Source organism: Anopheles darlingi, chromosome 2 (genome assembly GCF_943734745.1).
Source record: "Anopheles darlingi chromosome 2, idAnoDarlMG_H_01, whole genome shotgun sequence".
NCBI classification, from domain to species: domain Eukaryota; kingdom Metazoa; phylum Arthropoda; class Insecta; order Diptera; family Culicidae; genus Anopheles; species Anopheles darlingi.
This window is the reverse complement of record NC_064874.1, coordinates 61,523,302-61,541,056: the sequence shown is the minus strand read 5'-3', so window position 1 is coordinate 61,541,056 and position 17,755 is coordinate 61,523,302. Positions and strand designations below refer to the sequence as shown.

General features: G+C 42.5%; 2 protein-coding genes across 2 annotated transcripts in view; one reads left to right on the top strand and one right to left on the bottom strand.

The window, feature by feature from the left end:
• Positions 1-6,609, top strand: part of LOC125959403 (uncharacterized) — a 100,158-nt gene extending 93,549 nt beyond the window's left edge. The window contains exons 6-8 of the mRNA XM_049692227.1: positions 3,800-3,922; positions 4,012-4,246; positions 6,398-6,609. Coding sequence (XP_049548184.1) covers positions 3,800-3,922; positions 4,012-4,246; positions 6,398-6,609 — 570 coding nt within the window. The remainder of the gene's footprint in view (positions 1-3,799; positions 3,923-4,011; positions 4,247-6,397) is intronic.
• Positions 6,610-12,613: 6,004 nt separating this feature from the next.
• LOC125959402 (fibrinogen-like protein A) lies at positions 12,614-15,005 on the bottom strand. Its single transcript, XM_049692226.1, has 3 exons — positions 14,912-15,005; positions 13,551-13,865; positions 12,614-13,350 (listed from the first exon to the last, which is right to left on the bottom strand). Exons 1-3 carry the CDS (start codon positions 15,003-15,005, stop codon positions 12,614-12,616), a joined length of 1,146 nt encoding a protein of 381 aa, XP_049548183.1.
• Between the last annotated feature and the right edge of the window lie 2,750 nt (positions 15,006-17,755).

Below are 17,755 nucleotides of genomic sequence, written 5' to 3'. Positions count from 1 at the left end.
TTAGAAAGGTCGATTTTCTTGACTTTTGATAGCATATTTGTTAATAGGATCAAACCATGTCAGGACTCGAGAGTGTCGCCTCTCGACCGGGATAAAACAATGCAAAAATGAAAACATCGGTGGTCCCCGGGTGGGGACGGTGTGGGGCGGGAAAAAGAGGAAAACTTTTCCTTCGCAAACTTTGAAACACCAAGGCGGAACTCACCGGAAGATGGATCGATGGGCAGATCGAGATGGAAGGGATGGATAGTGATAAGAAAGTTTGTCTAGCTGTAATCGGATACCGCAAAGGGCGCAAGGGTAGGGAAATCGGAGGCGGTCAAAAGTTTCACACCTGGAGACTTGAGGTTTTGGGGGGGGTGGGGCCAAGTTAACGATCTATCGGGGTCGATCGATCGAACGTGAAAATTATCATATAAATCGGAAAAACCTGAAAAGTAGGAAACTGGAAAATCCGGCACCGGCAGAGACTGTTATTGTTTGGGGAGTTGGAGTTTTGAGTAAGGGAAATGCGATTGAAGCATGACAATAGAAGCCGCACATATCGTAAGGGAAGAGAGAGTCTTTACATCGGTCACGGATATGTTGGTCCAAAAGTATTTGAATTGAAAAACATTTAATGAATGTACGGAGATGAAGGTGGCAAGTTATTAGAAAGTGAAAAGCTGTGCAACAAAGCCGTGACTTTCTACTAGAGTAAAGGAAATCAAGTTGCTTCATGTTTACAGTACCTGGTGTAGGTATTGTTAGTTCGAAACATGTGTTTTTCATTTGGTTTCGATTACAAATGGTAGAAAAATGCGTTGATTTATAGTTTTTTACGATTTCTTTATTATTCGATGAGTTTTTGGAAACAGTATCACGCTTCGTGGACATTTCTTACATCAAACCTTCATAAGCGACGAAGAACACAAAATTAACACAGATTCCATCGGTATAGACCTTATTCTGAAACACAAACGAAATGTTTTGCAATTGATACTTTTTCAGAAATGTTCCTAGTGGAGCAAAAATGCGAACGCATTGCTAGGGCAAAAATAGGCAGTTATGGGTTGTATATATTCAATTTCTTGGAATTATCTGTCTCACAATGGTAATTTTAAAACATAAAATTGTCTTGTAACAAATATTCCGCAATTTGTAACAGTCAAAGGCGGGACAAAAGTGCGAGTGGGGCAAAACCCATCCAGTTAATGTAAAAAACTGTTGCTGTGATTCGTTGAACTACTAAAAGTGCAAAAACACAGAAACTGTACACATTACTTCAAGAATTTCTGGAAAAACTGCTGATTTTAAAGCAACGAACTTTTGCCCAACTACATGCGAACTTTCGTTCGAAGAAAAGTTCGTTTCGAGGGTTTCCTAGATTGAATAATTTTAATCATACAAATTGTCATTTGATCGAGCTGGTACTTTTACAGTAGAGAGATAAACAGTTGTTGAATAATTTAGTGCATTTTTTCAGTTGTAAATTTATTTCATTTATGTTATAAATATAAAAATCCACTAAGCACGAACTTTTGCCCCACCTTACTCTTGCAAAATCTGTAAATTCGAAGGAGGAAAAACGGTTTGAATTTCAATGAAGAAAATGAGCAAAACTGGCATTGCAATTATACACAATAAATTCTCTTTTCCTGCTTGTAATAACAGGAACAATCAATAAATAAAAATTTGAACAGAAATAAAACTTAAAAGAAAGTTGACCGGTGATGACATTTAACTCTCTGAAAAGATCTCCAAATCATACACAAAGCTTGAATGAAGGGACGATTTTCATCGCCATGTAAAACATTCACTGCAGCTTCCTGGTATGTCGTCACTGTAGCAGAGACACTCGCCAGTAGTAACACGACACAAAGTTTCGCTGAAAAATTCAATTCAACAATTTCGCTGAAAAATTCAAATAGTCGTACAGCTTCCCACATGTAGGGCAAATGGTAGAAAAATTAAAATGAATAAAATATTACATTCCACGAATAGCGTCAAATTGTTGGACCAGACTCACCAAAAAAAAATCCATGAGAGAAAAATTCCAAGAATCCAAGAAAAAAGGAATTTTATCAAAAAAAGAGGAATACTTTCCTTTACATTTTCGGAGAAACTGGAATTTAATGCCAACACCCTCAATGCTTCCACTGCATCTTTTTTTTCCCTATCGAAGCTATTCTAAAGTACTGCAAGTCCAGACTCGAAATGGTACCGCTTTATTGTTTCATCAAAAGGGTCGTGCTGATGGCGTGTTTGAATGGATTAGTGAGGCAGTACCGTTCGGCGAACCGGCGGAGAACAATTCAACGAACCGGCAAATCGATGAACCAGCAATGGTAGTTTAACGGAAGCCAAACTCCGGAGCCTCCAATTCTTCCATTCGTACTGCTGCAGTCAGTCAGGACAGAACGATAAGCTTCCCATTAACTTACTATTGATTACTGAACACTGCTGAAGCAAGCATACGGTATTCATGCTTTGTACAAAAGCATAGCAGAGAAGTTAAGGAGTAACGAACGGGCCCGGCCGGCATTGCGCAACCAACAAACAAACACCCGTACCTACGTACCTATACTACACTTAAGATTATCGCAAAGTTTTTAATTATTCAACACCGAGCGAAACCATAATCCACACCCGAAACGAAATGAAATGGAAGCTGAGAACGATTCGCATTACAACTTGCTCAACATCCATGCGGAGGGCGTACACCACCCACCACCCAGGAGTAGCAACAAGAGCATTAGCACCACTCCGATACAGCAGCAGAACAGATTGCATCTCTAATCCCGGTTTTCCCTTCCGCCGGTTTTATTTTTCGCTCTTATTACGATAAATTAGTATTAAAGATTAAGCTACATTTTATTGCTCTACGAGCACGGGAGTCTCGGTCTGCCCCTCTGCTCCTGCAGCCCCTGCTTTCTAGTGGCAAGTCTGGTCTAGTGTAAAAGTGCATCCACTGCTGTGCGCTCTGCTCGACCACCAACGTGCTTCGTTGTCGTCGTCGTCGTCGTCGTCAAACTGTTCCACCACCGGAAACGATCTATTTTAATTTGTTGCTTCTAACAAGATTATTCCACTCACATTTCCCACTCACTGTTTCCGGGCATTGTAAGAGGGGAATAGCACCCCCCTGGATCACCCCACCAACCCTTAACACCTCACGTACGAGTACGTGCGCACGAACAATTAGACAAATGCGGTTATGCTTTCGTAATCAACTCGTACGAGCCGGAAAAATGGTTTCCATGGTCGGCAGGCAGGATGGGCAGGAGGCAGGGTTGGAAAAAGTTTTACACCACCCCTAACCACCACCACCACCACCGTTCCTTCCTTCTCACATAGAGCCAAGCGGCGCAACGCATTGCAACAAATCATGTTCGCCTAATCCTTAATTTTCCTAATGCGCCATGTACTGCGAGGTGCAGGGAGTTGTGAGGGGAGCGGCACATTAAGAAGCCAGCTCCGGAGAAGGGTGGTATGCGAAGTAATCCTCGGAAACTCCGGTATTTGGTCGGCTAAATAGAAGAAACGAACAAAACGAACGGGAAACAATCGGATTGCGACCGGATAAAGCTTAGTGTGCGCTAAGCACCTTCGCGGCGCTAAGTCCTGCTTGGTTTGGGGTGGAGCGGAGAGGAGGGAAAACTTGTGCGCCATGTGGTGCCATGTGTTGGTGTGATGCATTTCTCACCGAAGAGAAAACCCTCGACGTTGTCGGCCTAAAGCCTTCTCGCATAACGCATAACATGGTTTCATTGTCCCCCTTCCTTCCGTTTGTTGTTTCTTCCCCCGTTTCCCCATCCAGGCAAATCCATCCTACATCCGGACGCACAAACCATTCCGGGATCGGAAGAACGACCTGGAGACGGTGCTGGTTGGTATTCACTTTGTGGCCAGCAGTCATCACTTTATCAACGGAAAGCTAAAGGTACGTAAACGGACCTCACGCCACCGGTGAATTCAAACTCATACTCAACTCCCCTTTTCATGTCCTTTTCCCCGAAATCTCCTGAGCAGATCCGCTGTACGGCCCGGATACACGACATCTATCTACAGTCGACGGAGCGGTCGGTCGATGAGGACCGGCCACGCGTCATCTCGGCGGCTTCCTCGGCCAACGGTGGCAACGCTGGTGGTGGTGGTAGTAGCAGTGGCAGCAGCAGCAGCGAAAACGGAAAGTCCATTCCCTACGACCACTTCCCGTACGGTGAGAACGAACTCGACCGGAAGGACTACATGACACATTTACAGGGTAAGCTTCGGCATCGGCAACGACCCCACTCGGTGGTTGATTGAATTCAATATTGAATTATTCATTGATTGAATTGGTATTGAGAACAGGCCGTGAGCCGTGCACACACCGTAGGTTGATTTCCAGCATAAACATTTCTCTCATTTGATGGGGGAGTGGAAAATAGGAGTAGGAGAATTGGATGATTAGAAAGACAAATCTTGAGATTATTGATTTTGATTTACAATGTCGAGGATTTGTGAAGGTGGTTCGGTGGTATAGCTAAGCGACAATTGATCCTTATGGCCATTGATAGCCGTTTATGTGTGTGTGTGCGTGTGTGCAGTACTACATCGAACAGATTCGATTTTATCATTGCATTTACTATCAAGAGAAGCATATGGAACAAGTTATTTAATAACATATTGATTAGTTTCTCGTGTTTGCTTAAAGGTCAAGATAATTGCACAAGCCTTATCATTGGCTGACCACCGAGTTTTTTCCCCCTATCATGATCAGTACAAAATTTGAAACAATGTTTAAGCCATTTTTGTACAGCACTTTAAGCTTAATTTTTATTTATTTCTTTAAAACGGGAATGCTGAACATTACATTCCCTTGGTTAAAGTGTTGTTGTTCTTTATTGGCTTATGCTCTAAACTTAACTTTTGTTTCGATCATTGAATCGAGCTGTTTAGTTTAGTGCTTAGTAGAACTTGTGAACCAGTTATTTTTCATGCTCAAACAACCTGTGTAATCGGCTTCAAGTCTTCTGTTTTATCTACAGGAGACAAAATTATCAATACCTTACAACTCTTTCATTGAATCACTGATTAGTTTACTAATGGTATCCATCAGAATTAGTCGATTTGCTATCAGTTTCATGCTTAACCGAGGTGGTCAGTACCCTCGTTAGCCTAGTACAGGGAGCGCCAGCTGGACAAGGCCTACTTGAATGATGAATAACTCCATCATTTTCCAGCCGCTTTGCACAAGCAAGCCAGGTTCTGAAGCGTTAGTCTATGTCATTTTATAGATTGACGCCAAAAAAAATCGGACTGAGATTGCATTGAAGTACATTGGAAATAATTCTTGAACTATGAAGACTGTGACCTATTCGTTCACGGGAATTGAAGGTACCGGACGTTGTTCTGTGAGGCTATTTGAACAGTGAGGTTACAGTAACATCTGAAAACTACTATCAGATTGGGAGTTTCCGCTATTACATCCCATATTCTGTCAAATACATTGAATATGCCCAAAAAAGGTTACTAAAAAGAGTATAACCTAAATAAATTTGGTTCATTTTCCAAAATCGGCCGCAAAATGGCGAAGTTATCCAATAAAGCATAGGTCCTGTGTAGATGGCGCATCCTGTATAGATTTAACTACTTATCATATAACTATTGCGATCCTTTTCTAGTTAGTCAGGCTACTGTTTGTTTGAAATTATAATTGATAATGCTTGGTCTGGATTGCCCTCATCGTATTGATGGTTGTTGATCATTTGCTTCTCGTGGTTTTCATTTGAATACAAGGCATTATGCTATGCACACAACTTACCAAACAAAACACAGAAAAATTTATAAATTTAATAAAAAAAAATCTTGCTCATCTTGAACAGCAATTATAAAACATTTCCCCTTTGCTAATCAAACGATATATAGGAGATTACAATTACACTTAGACATCTAAGATGTGTTTAATTAAAGATAAGTTCAAATTTCAATTAGAGTCAATCAAAAATTGTCATGCTATAGGTTTCATCCTTAAATTTGTCTTCATTTTAAGGCAGTTTTATGAAATATGAAAATATTTTATTGTTATAGAAATCCAAAAATTCACCGCAACACTTCATATTGCACAAAAGAACCTCAAGAATTCAACGTCCTTTGCCACTCCCATCACATCACCAAACCAAATACATTATGAAAAGTTTCCCAGCAAACGATAATTAACAAAACTCCTGCTCGAAGATAATCGATCAGCGAACGAATAATTAGTCCGCAGCCGTGGCAGCAGCAGCATCACGAGCGAAAAGAAACGAACTTTCTGGTGCTGGACTCACTCTCTCTTTACCCTGCCCACTCTCTTCGATCCGATCATTCCATTATCAATTCATTTGCCTCATTTCCGGTTTCTTTTCCTCTGCTTCCCTCGTCCCTGCTGCAGGAGACATGGCCGCATCCGGCGGCTCACCGGTCACTCGACCAACGCTCCTGATGAGCGTGCTGGGGCGTCTTCGGCTGCCATCAATCAATCACTCGGCCACCAGCCACAGGACAGCTCTGACGCCGCCGCCGCTGTCGCTCGCTTCCATCGTCCTCGCCCTGACCGGACTGGCATCCGTGTGGCCGCTCACCAACCACTTTGTCGCCGCATGATTTCGTCTCCCGAGGATCGTGTCCATGCGACGTGTCGCGCTGCTCGGTGATTTGTATCAATCCGTGTGAGGTGAGTGATTAGCAGTCCCAACGGTGGCAACGACGGTGGCAAATGGCGAGATACGGTCCGGGGACGCTCGTCCGGATCAGTAGTTCTCACAACCTCCCACGTGAGCTTGATGCTGGTCCGAGGTTCTTGGTCCTCGAAAGGGAGTGGAAAGTACGACGTGTTCTTCGACCGTTGCTTCACTCCGGATCCTCTGGACCTACCAACAGCATCAACAGCAGCACAGAAAAACCACAAAAACGAAAGGAAGCGGATCGAAAAAAAGCAACCAGACAATGAGAAATCAATAGTAAGTCAGTGTTTTGTCAAAGACTTTGCTGAAGCGAACAGACACATCGCAGCGCCTCAACGAATAAACACACGAACACAAGACACACAACACACAGACACAACACAAATGAACATTATGCCGACCATGGGTGGGCGCCGCTACCTTTAAGGAAACTTTTCGGGAATCTTATGCCCGAATACACACACACAGATAGTGGAGAAAGAGAAAACAGAGGAAGAAAAAGAAAGGGAAAAAGGTGCGAGAGACAGTCGAAATGGGTTTTTAGGATAAACAGAGTGTTTAGGGTAAGTGTGTTGCCTATATTGATCGATCTTGGAGTCTAGTTAGTGTTATTACGCTTCGTCACGAGCAGTAGGCGAGGCAAAGACGAGGCAAAGACGGCCGCGGTCGTGGTCGTGGTCACGGTGACCACGAGAGAGAGAGAGAGAGAGAGAGAGTTTTCTATAGTTGAGACACTAAGAAACAAAACACTAGAATCTATTTTTTTCCCCGGCCACAAAAAAAAAGGAAAACCAAAACAAAACGGACGTCCCCTAGGAAGTAATCGGTTATTATCTAGTAAAAAGAAGAAAAAAAAACAAGTCCCAACCCTGTGGGCTGTGCAGCATTGACATTGAGTGGCGTGACAGATGACGCTGGCTATTGGCTCCTTTTTTTATGCCCAGGTCCATGATTAGGATTGTTGTGTTCGAACCTTCATTTCCCGGTAATTACTTTATCGAATTCCCGAACGACTCAATGCCCAACAGAATAAGTCTATTTGTGAATAATCATTTCCCGAAAGGTTCTTATTTTCTGCGAGAAGAAACCACATGCAGATGCAAAGAATATGCTCTCCAAAAGCAGCATAAAATCAACGTTCGGTGAAATCCCTGTCCATACTTCGTGAGTCCTTCCACGAATCTTGGCCAAGTCAGCTCGGTGGTTGGCCTTCGGTTTGGGGTTTTTTACAAGAGAAAGCTTCCACTAGCACTCTGGTTTGTGCGCCAGCAATGTCATGTCGTGTAAATAATTAGTTTCAAAGCAGCAACGCGAGAGTAACATACGGATAGAGGAACGAAAGGATGGATTTGATTCCACGACAAGCTCGCTCGAAAAAAAAGGAAGACGCGAAGGGAAAACGTTGTAATAATTGAGCAGATTCAGAGCAGCTCAGCTCCACAGACACCACAAACTCCTCGTATGGAACTCGGTGTACTGGTAAACCCTCGTGGTGATGGAGGTCTCAACATAACTTATCGACTTATTCTCGAGCCAGAAACGGAGGGAAGCGCTCACAGGTTGAAGCTCGATTGTGTAAAATATAGCTGAAGAAGAATCGATGATCGTCTGCTTGCAACTCTGTCGTCTGCGCGAGTGTGTCTGCGTGTGTGTAATGTACAATGTGTAATGTGTATGAGTAATGGGGTGTGTGTGTGTGCGCGCGCCCGACCTTCCAGTTTTGAGGCGATGGTCCTGGATAGTTTCGGGATCTGTTTCAAAATCACAGGATGAGAAAGTCAGAAGGGAATAAATAAATAAAAACAGTTCACACAAAACGTAACACAACGAGAGGACGCCGGGCGCGCGTGTCGCTGCCTAAATTTGCAACCAAATACAAATGCAGCGAAGCAAATCCAAGAACCTTAAGCGTGTGTGTGTGTGTGTGATAGTAAGCTGATGATAAGGCAGGCCGCGGGGAAGGACCGTGCTAATGAGCAATCAGGATCAATCGGCTCAACAACGGTGCTGGCGTGCTGCTCATTAATGAGGACAATTGAACGCCAACGGCGGGGGGTTTTGAGTCGCCAACGGCCTGGAACACAACCTGGCTGACAGGGCAACCAATCCTCACCGTCGCCGACCGAAGTCGAAGGGAAACGTGGGAATGAGATATTAATTCTATCCAACTAGATAACAAGGTAGCAACGGGCGCTGTGGGTGTGTGTGTGTGCGAGCGGATGAATGGATAAAAGGAAGAAGTGTGCGTGATTTGTGCGAACAGCTGGGAAGATAATAAAGTCTTGAGAAGCGAAAACTAATGAGATTCTGTGCTGTCACCATGCTGGAGTTCATTTTTTAATATTCGGTTTTTTTCCTCCACTTTTCTGTTCTTTGTTTTCTGCCCGCGAGAGAGAGTTCGCGCATTTTTTTTTTGTTTTTTGTTATTAGCGTTAGCACATCCATTGCGGTGCGCGCGAAAACAAAGACGCGATAAAGGGAAAGAAAATAATAACGAACTTCACCGTTTCCGGCCATGGTGTGTGTGGTTGGCGAGTTTTGAGGCGACGCAAATAAACGAAAGTCCACCATCTGCTACTGCTGCTGCTGCTGCTGCTGCTGCTGCTGCTGCTACTGCTGCTGGTGCCGGCGAGAAGAGCTGAGAGTGATGATGGCGATGTAAATGGTAAGTAAAAACCACTGGAGAGCTGGACATCCCCGTTTTCCCCTGGCGTGGCGAACAAGTGGTGTTGAAGCGGAGGGAAAATTGGGAAAATTAAGAGGAATATCTGGACGGAAGTTCGTGACGATAACGGGGTAGAAATTTGAGTTGCAAACATTCCGTCCCTCCCTTCCGAGTGGTTTGAGTTCGCATGGTTATGAATGTAGCTCTCGTTGCAGTAAATGATGGAGTAAATAAATGTCTCGACTCATCCACTCAACTGTTTGTGTGCTTGCATTTGTTGATATCTGGGAGGGGAATTGATTAAATTGTATTAAAATTAGGTTATTAAAAACGGTATTCGTTAGGACAAAGCGCAATTCTTGCTTTTGAGTTCAATTGTTTGTTCTTTATTGACGAACTAAACCCCAGGTTCCAGGTACCTGGTCCTATGAAGTCAATACCAGTAGCGTCGTCTATTTTCTAACTGGTAATGTACGCATTTGCACAAAACATGAATCACGTGAAACAGTCCTGACACCAAATATCGAATTAGTTTTTGGACTTCTTTCAATAAAGGTGCTTATTGCAGTAAGTGAAAAGCTAACGCCAGAGGTGTTTTGAAGCTTTTTGTCAGTGTCGCACAAGGAGTCACCTATAGGTGATAATGAACGCCAAAACAAACAATACAGTATGAAAAAAAAATATCCCCACCTGCATGAAATTTACGTTTTGGCCGATTTCTCCTAGCAACCAAGTCCGAAAATCAAAGATCGTATATCAATAGTTTCGTTATTTACTATAGTTTACTTTTTAATTTTTCCAAAAGACCCACTAGAAAAAAAGATATTACAAAAATAGTATACACTCCGTCCAGTTACTATAAGACCACCATCAGTTTGTTCCAGAAAATCTTCAAGGATCACAATTTCAAATCGAGACTTTTTATTACTATTCTCTACTCTAAAAATAAGTTATTAATCACTAATAGGGATGGATAAAATCCCAGGTTGAATTTTGGCGGCAAATTAACAAAAAATGAAGTGTCCAGTTAGTATAAGACCACCTTGATTTATTTTTTTTTCTCAGCGAAAAGAAGTAACCAAATCATCTAAATCCCGAAAATAACTATTCGTTATCAAATCTTAATGGTTTCAAATGTGTAAAACGGGATTTGGCATGCTCTTTATAAACTTTGGTTAATTTTAGAAGCAAAGACTCGCATATGTCTCTCCAAACCGCTAAAATCATCCCTTAAAGCTCACGAAACGAAGAATACTGCTTTCCCCCAGCATCTCATTTACTAATTCGAACTCAGAAGATGTTTTCCAACGGATTTTATGCTATACTGCGAGCATATATGGCCAACAAATCAATTTTCTGATCTTTATTCGAAGCCGTAATCTTCTTTCTCAAGTTAATAAAAGCATTATTTCAATAATATGTTAACTTTTCCACACCGTTTTTGATCAAAAACGATAGCAGAGATTCTCCTTGAAACGTAGATGTGCTTTGTTAAATGGAAAAAATACATTCTTGAGCCTACCGGCTGTATAAAGTTTCACCCAAACTATGCAGGAATTCCCAATAAAACAATAGACGCAAAATAATGGTTTTTTCGTTCATTTAACCATTCCTGGTTGTTTACAACGGTGAATAGACGTTGAATCAACATGTTTCTACTGGATTCATAGATTAATGTCGTGATTTTGGAAGCTCAGAGCCTCTTTCAGCACCTGTTGGTTTAATGGGAATTCCTGCATAGTTTGGGTGAAACTTTATACAGCCGGGAGGCTCAAGAATGTATTTTTTCCATTTAACAAAGCACATGTACGTTTGAAGGAGAATCTCTGCTATCGTTTTTGATCAAAAACGGTGTGGAAAAGTTAACATATTAGTGAAATAATGCTTTTATTAACATAAGAAAGAAGATTGCGTTTTCGAATAAAGATTAGAAAATTGATTTGTTGGCCATATCTGCTCGCAGTATAGCATAAAATCCGTTGCAAAACATCTTCTGAATTCGAATTAGTAAATGGGATGCTGGGGGAAAGCAGTATTCTTCGTTTCGTGAGCTTTAAGGGATGATTTTAGCGGTTTTGAGAGACATATGAGAGTCTTTGCTTCTAAAATTAACCAAAGTTTATAAAGAGCATGCCAAATCCCGTTTTACACATTTGAAACCATTAAGATTTGATAACGAATAGTTATTTTCGGGATTTAGATGATTTGGTTACTTCTTTTCGCTGAGAAAAAAAAATAAATCAAGGTGGTCTTATACTAACTGGACACTTCATTTTTTGTTAATTTGCCGCCAAAATTCAACCTGGGATTTTATCCATCCCTATTAGTGTTTAATAACTTATTTTTAGAGTAGAGAATAGTAATAAAAAGTCTCGATTTGAAATTGTGATCCTTGAAGATTTTCTGGAACAAACTGATGGTGGTCTTATAGTAACTGGACGGAGTGTAGAAAAGTACGACAAAAAAAGCTTATCCACCCCATATAAAACAAGTATGGTTTTCTCTTGAAAATAGTCGAATAATATTTTTTCTCTCCATTTCAATTATGCAGTTTAGTTCTTTAATCTCATGCGCATCTTTTGAGACCGTATCGATGATTCTATCGCCTAAAATAATGGAGTTATGCGCCTAAGAAGTACCTAACGCACTAATAGTTGTTCATTTCTTCGAGATGTTCATAGAGCTTATTTTTGTCTAGTTACTTGCTAGTTACTCTGGTTACTTGCTGGTCTAGTTACTTTTTTTTCATACTGTACATGTTTATCGAGGTGACTGGAAAAGGCAGCATTTCTTATACTCTTTTCTTCTAATACTATATTTCTTATACATCACTTATGTGAAAAATTTACGTGTGCTCCTATACCATTGAATGTATACGTTTTAAGCATACTCTTCTAATGACCAACACAATTAATATTATTTCGGTTGATAGACAATGTACCGAATCGAATGATTTGAATTAGTTAAATGAAGGAAGGATTTATCCCATGCTACATGTCAAGCCACGCAGATAATCTCTTAGCACATCCTTGGCAACAATACGGACCATTATTTAATGCTGATTATCTTCCAATCACCAGCCAGTTTCCTGTTAGAACCAAGAACCATGCCGCAAAGCAATGTGCAGTTTTTCGGATTTTTCTCCCTTTCAACAAAAGGCATCTTTTATACGAACATTTCCTTTAAAATGCATTTTTATTAGTTTAATTTGCATTGAACAATGTACTTCCACAATTTATCCCGATAAGTGACACACGAATCATTCTGGCAATTCTCGGATCATCATCCTGGTGAAGCGTTGTCCTAGGTAGAAGTTTTTGTAATAATTCCACCAAATTGATTTCTGGTCGACCGCATTCAGATGCCGTCCGTTGAGATTTGAGCTGCTGCCATTAAAACCGTACCACCAGGCGCCTTCGTGATGAGCAGCCCAATCACGATCGGGACTTCCATCATTATCCCGATCCTTGGTTGAGAACATCTTCACCCTGCTAATCCCCAATGCATCACCTGCAGTGCCCTTATACAATCCCAGGCTTTTAAGCATGTATTGTTCCTTCTCGCTGCCTATCTTAAACACACTGTAACGTGCGTACCCGTAGTTGCCTCTAAAATCCTTGATCTCGATCACTAATTCGTGCTTACGGGCTGACGTCAGTTGGTGGATGCGCTCCAGTCCGAGCCAAAACTCTTTGTCTACCTCACCAAACCCATCTCGGTATTCATCCCAATTCCGATAAAAATCAACCGAGCCATCGAAGCGATTTTGAACTACAATCCAACCGCCTTCAAACTTATCTAGCTGGCAATAAACGGGGAACGGGGCACTATCGTTGTTCACTCTGATAAAATACACTCCCGACTCCTTTGATGGAACGCTTTTGCACGATGGGTAAGAATGTATCGCAGGCTTCGGCGTTGTTATGGTTGTTGTAGTAGTAATAGTTGTTGTTGCTTCCGGTAGCGTTGTAGATTCCGTTGCTGTTGTTGGTGACGCTGTTGGCGTTGTTGCTGATGTTGTTGTTGACGTTACGGGGCTTGTTGCAGTAGTTGTCGGTGCTGTCGGTGTTGTAGTTGATGTAGCAACAGTAACCGTTGGTGATGCAGTAGCTTCACGCTGGGCTGATGCTGCTGTTGACATGAGAATATCTAGTATTAATCACTTATACAACGCGGAGAAGGAGATGCTTCTGTACCTTCCTGTGGTTGAATCAATCCTTTTCCTTCGTCCTTGCATTCCTGCGCTAGAATCAAGCGGGATTGATCCTGGAGCAGACTCATGTTGCGGCTAACATCCTTCGCAAAATCGGTAAACATCTTTATGTTGAAGGCCTGATTATGTTCCCCCTCTTCGCGTTGCTTCGTCAGCTCGAATTGAAGTTCCAACAGCTTGCTACTCATCTGCTCTAACTGCTCCAACACTGTCTCCAGTCCTTGTGCCGGGATTCCATCGGGAGAAGATGTTGTTTCCTGGGATGTGTCCTCATTACTAGAGCTATCAGTAGTTGCTTCTGCGTACAAAACACAAAACAATAATACAAAACAAATGACTGGCTTCATTGTGCCGAGATGCACCAAGCCAATTGCAGATACGAATCAAAACTGTGATTTAATGCTTTTGGGGACGACATTTATACCAAATCATAGCCCATAGCAGCACATAGTTACTGATGACACGCTTTCTAGAACGAATGATTATGCTGGTTGTGGTATGTGCTAACGTCAAATAAACCGTGATAACAATTATGCTTTCATATGTTTACGAGATGTTTGTTGTGAGTGCGGTGTTGCCTTCCAGGAAACCTGAACCTCTGGTACGAAGACATTTGGATGATAAGCGAGTGGTACAGCACCCCTTGAAACAGTGCTATTGAATATTTTTGGTTTCGCATCTCATTAGCACCATGGAATAAGTCATTAGAGACCAAGAATTGGATCTCATTTGCTTTGCCACAAGCTCGTGCAGCCCTACACCGGTCAGCCAAGATAAGAAGCGTGCTTAGAGAAGGAGACGTGGTTTATCGGTTTGCGTTTTTCGGCGCTGTGATTCTCACGGTGTGGTCTTTAGCAAGCAGTGCTCACGGTCGAGAGACCGCACTAGTTATCGTTAGCTTCCGGTTGCTCAAGGCCAGCGTTTGGATGATGACCGCTGTAGTGCATTGGCACTTGAACTGTGGCAAATTCGGATTAACATTTTTTAGTTCATCGGGCGCGTTAAGCGAGAACAGGTCTTAGATGTTATTGCTGTGATTTCCGACATCGAAAGCAAAACAATCGCCGTTGCGATGAATCTCGTATCATCGCACAACACTGACGATGTGGTGCTGATTGTATTGTATTGTGAATTTAAAGACTTACGATTGAAATACAGGTAAGTATAAGTAGTGCGTTGACCGTGTAACATAAGAAATTTGGAAGATCCGTTACACCATTACACCATTGGTCGTGAAGTAGCTTTGTCCGAATCAAACGAGTTAGTGGATGGTGATATGCCCGCGAAATGTAAAGAATCGTGACGTGACTGAGGTGATCGGAATGAACAAGCAATCTAATGTACCGTGCAGGGCTAAGTAGGGCCAATTAAGGGTCGCAAATGGCTCGATCCACGGTGACTTCCCAGCACTATCGGCCAGATTTTCATTGCACAGCATATCTTTATCGTACACTGACCGACATGCGGTTTCTCCAGTGTTAGTGGACGAAATGACTCGTTATCTGTTTTTGGCTAGTGGTTTGTGCCTTGGTTACTATGCTTAGCACAATATCACCTGACGGTGATAAGCTATCAGATCGGAATCATGACCCAAGTACAATTTATGTGCGTTTAAAAAAAAACTTCTAAAACCTAAAAGGCTTACTTGGATATGGCTAGTGGAATCGATCGTTGGTGTAGGGGCTAAAGAAACGCAGAAGAAGAGGATTGGTTCAAATCTGATCGATTCCATCGCCTTGGAGATGATTCTAGGAAACGACTTCTGCGCACCTCTATTTACAATATTAAGCAATAATTTATGAATCTGATTGCTGACCGATACAACTTATTTCCTCTTTCAATTTCAACACTTGAAGGAACTTATAAGAACAGAAGATAAAGTAAGTAAGGGATTAGCTGTATTTTTTTTAATTGTTTTAAACAAATTAAACTAGCTCAGCTGCACGAATAGGGCGAGTAAAGATGGTATAGTTTGCTTTGAATCTTCTAATGATATTAGGTACAACACCATTTCAGTATACTTCAACCGTCAGAATGTAAACAGAATAATGTTATCAGTTGGCCATCTTTTCAAAAGATTATGTCACTGTAATCAATCAATTCATCCTTTGTATTGTCAAAAAATGCAACGAGTTGTTCCTAAAAACTGATTTATAACGGCTCATAAAATATTCGAACTAAGTGTCTAATAGCAACATACAACCGTGGTTACAAGAATGCTTCGGTTTTGCTAGCACCTGGCAAGTTCAAATCAAATCAATCCTTCTAGTATTATCAAAGCTTTTGTCTGGTTTGTTACAGCACTCATATACAGTATTTCCTTCTTCGGTAAAGCAAGGTTGCATATTGAACGGACAGGCTTCATGCTTTCTGCTACATTCCCGTAATGACTTCAATTATTTCGCGATACTTCACACACTGACGCTGTTCGCATAATGGTCCCTCATCGGTTGTAACGTATTCGAAAGACCAAAGACTCCCGATACGGTGGAACGCTGTATTAACCACAACCGCAACACCACCACCACCATCAGAGCCATACAGAGCAAACATAAAATGTCGAAATGCAGGTAGCTGCCACCTGCCGTATCCCACGTTACAGCACGGCTTTCCCTTCTTTCCAAGGAGACAGTCAGACGTCCCCTAAAGGAGCCGCAGGTTCACACCGCACAACCACAGTGACAGACCTGTCGGTTTTTCCTCGAGGTGCGAACCTGCCAGGGAAAAGGGCTGGAACATAATAAAAATTAATTATTTATAAGCCCGGATTATTTAACAAGATATTAATTATGAGGATGGAAATTAATGAGCCACGCGAGCCACCTCAGGGAAATTATTTGTTTCTCACCGAGCCACCGAGCCATCGCGATGCCTTTTTTTGTGCTTCGTACGCCGTACCCTCGCCCCGTGAGCAGCAAGAGCATCCCTTGTTAGACCGCGGCCTCGGTTTGTTTCTTGTTTGCTCTGTGGCCACCGGTTTCCGGCGCTTTGGGGATGGGTTCATATTTCCTGTCATTTCACCAGAAATTCACACGCTCCTGTAGTGTTTCACACCAGGTGGTAAGACAAAGAGAGAGAGAGAAAGAGAAAGAGTAATGAGAAGACGCACATGCTGAATATTGTATTTCATAAAATGTCAACAGAACGAGGACGTCTCGATGCAAATTAGAGCAACTTAGAAATGATCGAAATCGATCGGAACGAAAACACCTCAACAACTTCTCCCGAGGGAGCGGCCACCATCAACATAACACCGGACCGTCCAATCATCGCTCTTCAGACGAGGGACCATCAACTCAAGGTGCTTCACTTTAATTTGCATCGCAATGGTGGCGTACTTTATGGAAGTTATTAAACCATAACTCATCTTTATGGTGGTGACGAGCATCGAGTGGTCGAGAAAGTTGCAATAAGAGCCCCAGTAGGCCAGGCGGCAATCGATCGCGATTTCACGCTGATTTATGGCCCACCAAGGAGCCCGCAGATTGGTGTCCATTTCGGTTGGACTGGATTTACGAATTAAGCTCAAGGTTATGCGCCTTGGTGAGACCTTTGCTCTCTCTCTCTCTCCCATGCCTTGGCCCAATTCCCAAAGCACCCATTACCGGTGGGGCTCCCATCGCTACAGAGTTCATCGGATCAACGACACTCTCGCAACGGATTTTGACGCAATGACGAAATTACGAACGTCACAAAACCGTCTGGCACTCCATCTTGACTCCCGGACCAACAACGGAACGGTTTTTGTGGTTTTCGCCGGATATCGTGGCTGTCCTGGCATCATCAGTAGCATCCTACGCAACCACGACAGACTTTAAGAGACAGACCAGTGGGTGACACGAAGCATGTCTTCGTTGCGTGGACGAAAGGAAGTTACGAAAACCGAGATTTTCCAAGTGATTTGTTCTTATTTTCGGTCGTTCGTCGCTCGGGCTCGGGCTCACGCGTTTGATTGTGTGTTTTGTTTTCCGGCAATCGCCATCGCAATCGCAATCGCAATCAAGTCGATACGGGGTACTGCTGCTCATCACCATCATCATCATCATCATCATCATTCTCGGTCACGGACACACACATACTCACGTCTTTATCGTTTTGTCTGAGCTGCACTGAACCTTATGTGCCTTTTGCTGCCCGGAAAAAAACCATTCGAAATCATCTTGTGTCGTCTCGGCGCTTAAACACCAT

Excerpts from the sequence above, each read along its gene's own strand:
- LOC125959402 (XM_049692226.1), bottom strand. The coding sequence starts at position 15,005 with ATGCTGTGCAATGAAAATCTGGCCGATAGTGCTGGGAAGTCACCGTGG. Across the intron at positions 13,866-14,911 it reads GCCCTACTTAGCCCTGCACG|AAGCAACTACTGATAGCTCT; the intron begins GTACATTAGATT and ends TTTTGTACGCAG. Across the intron at positions 13,351-13,550 it reads ATTGATTCAACCACAGGAAG|CGTCACCAACAACAGCAACG; the intron begins GTACAGAAGCAT and ends CAACGCCAACAG.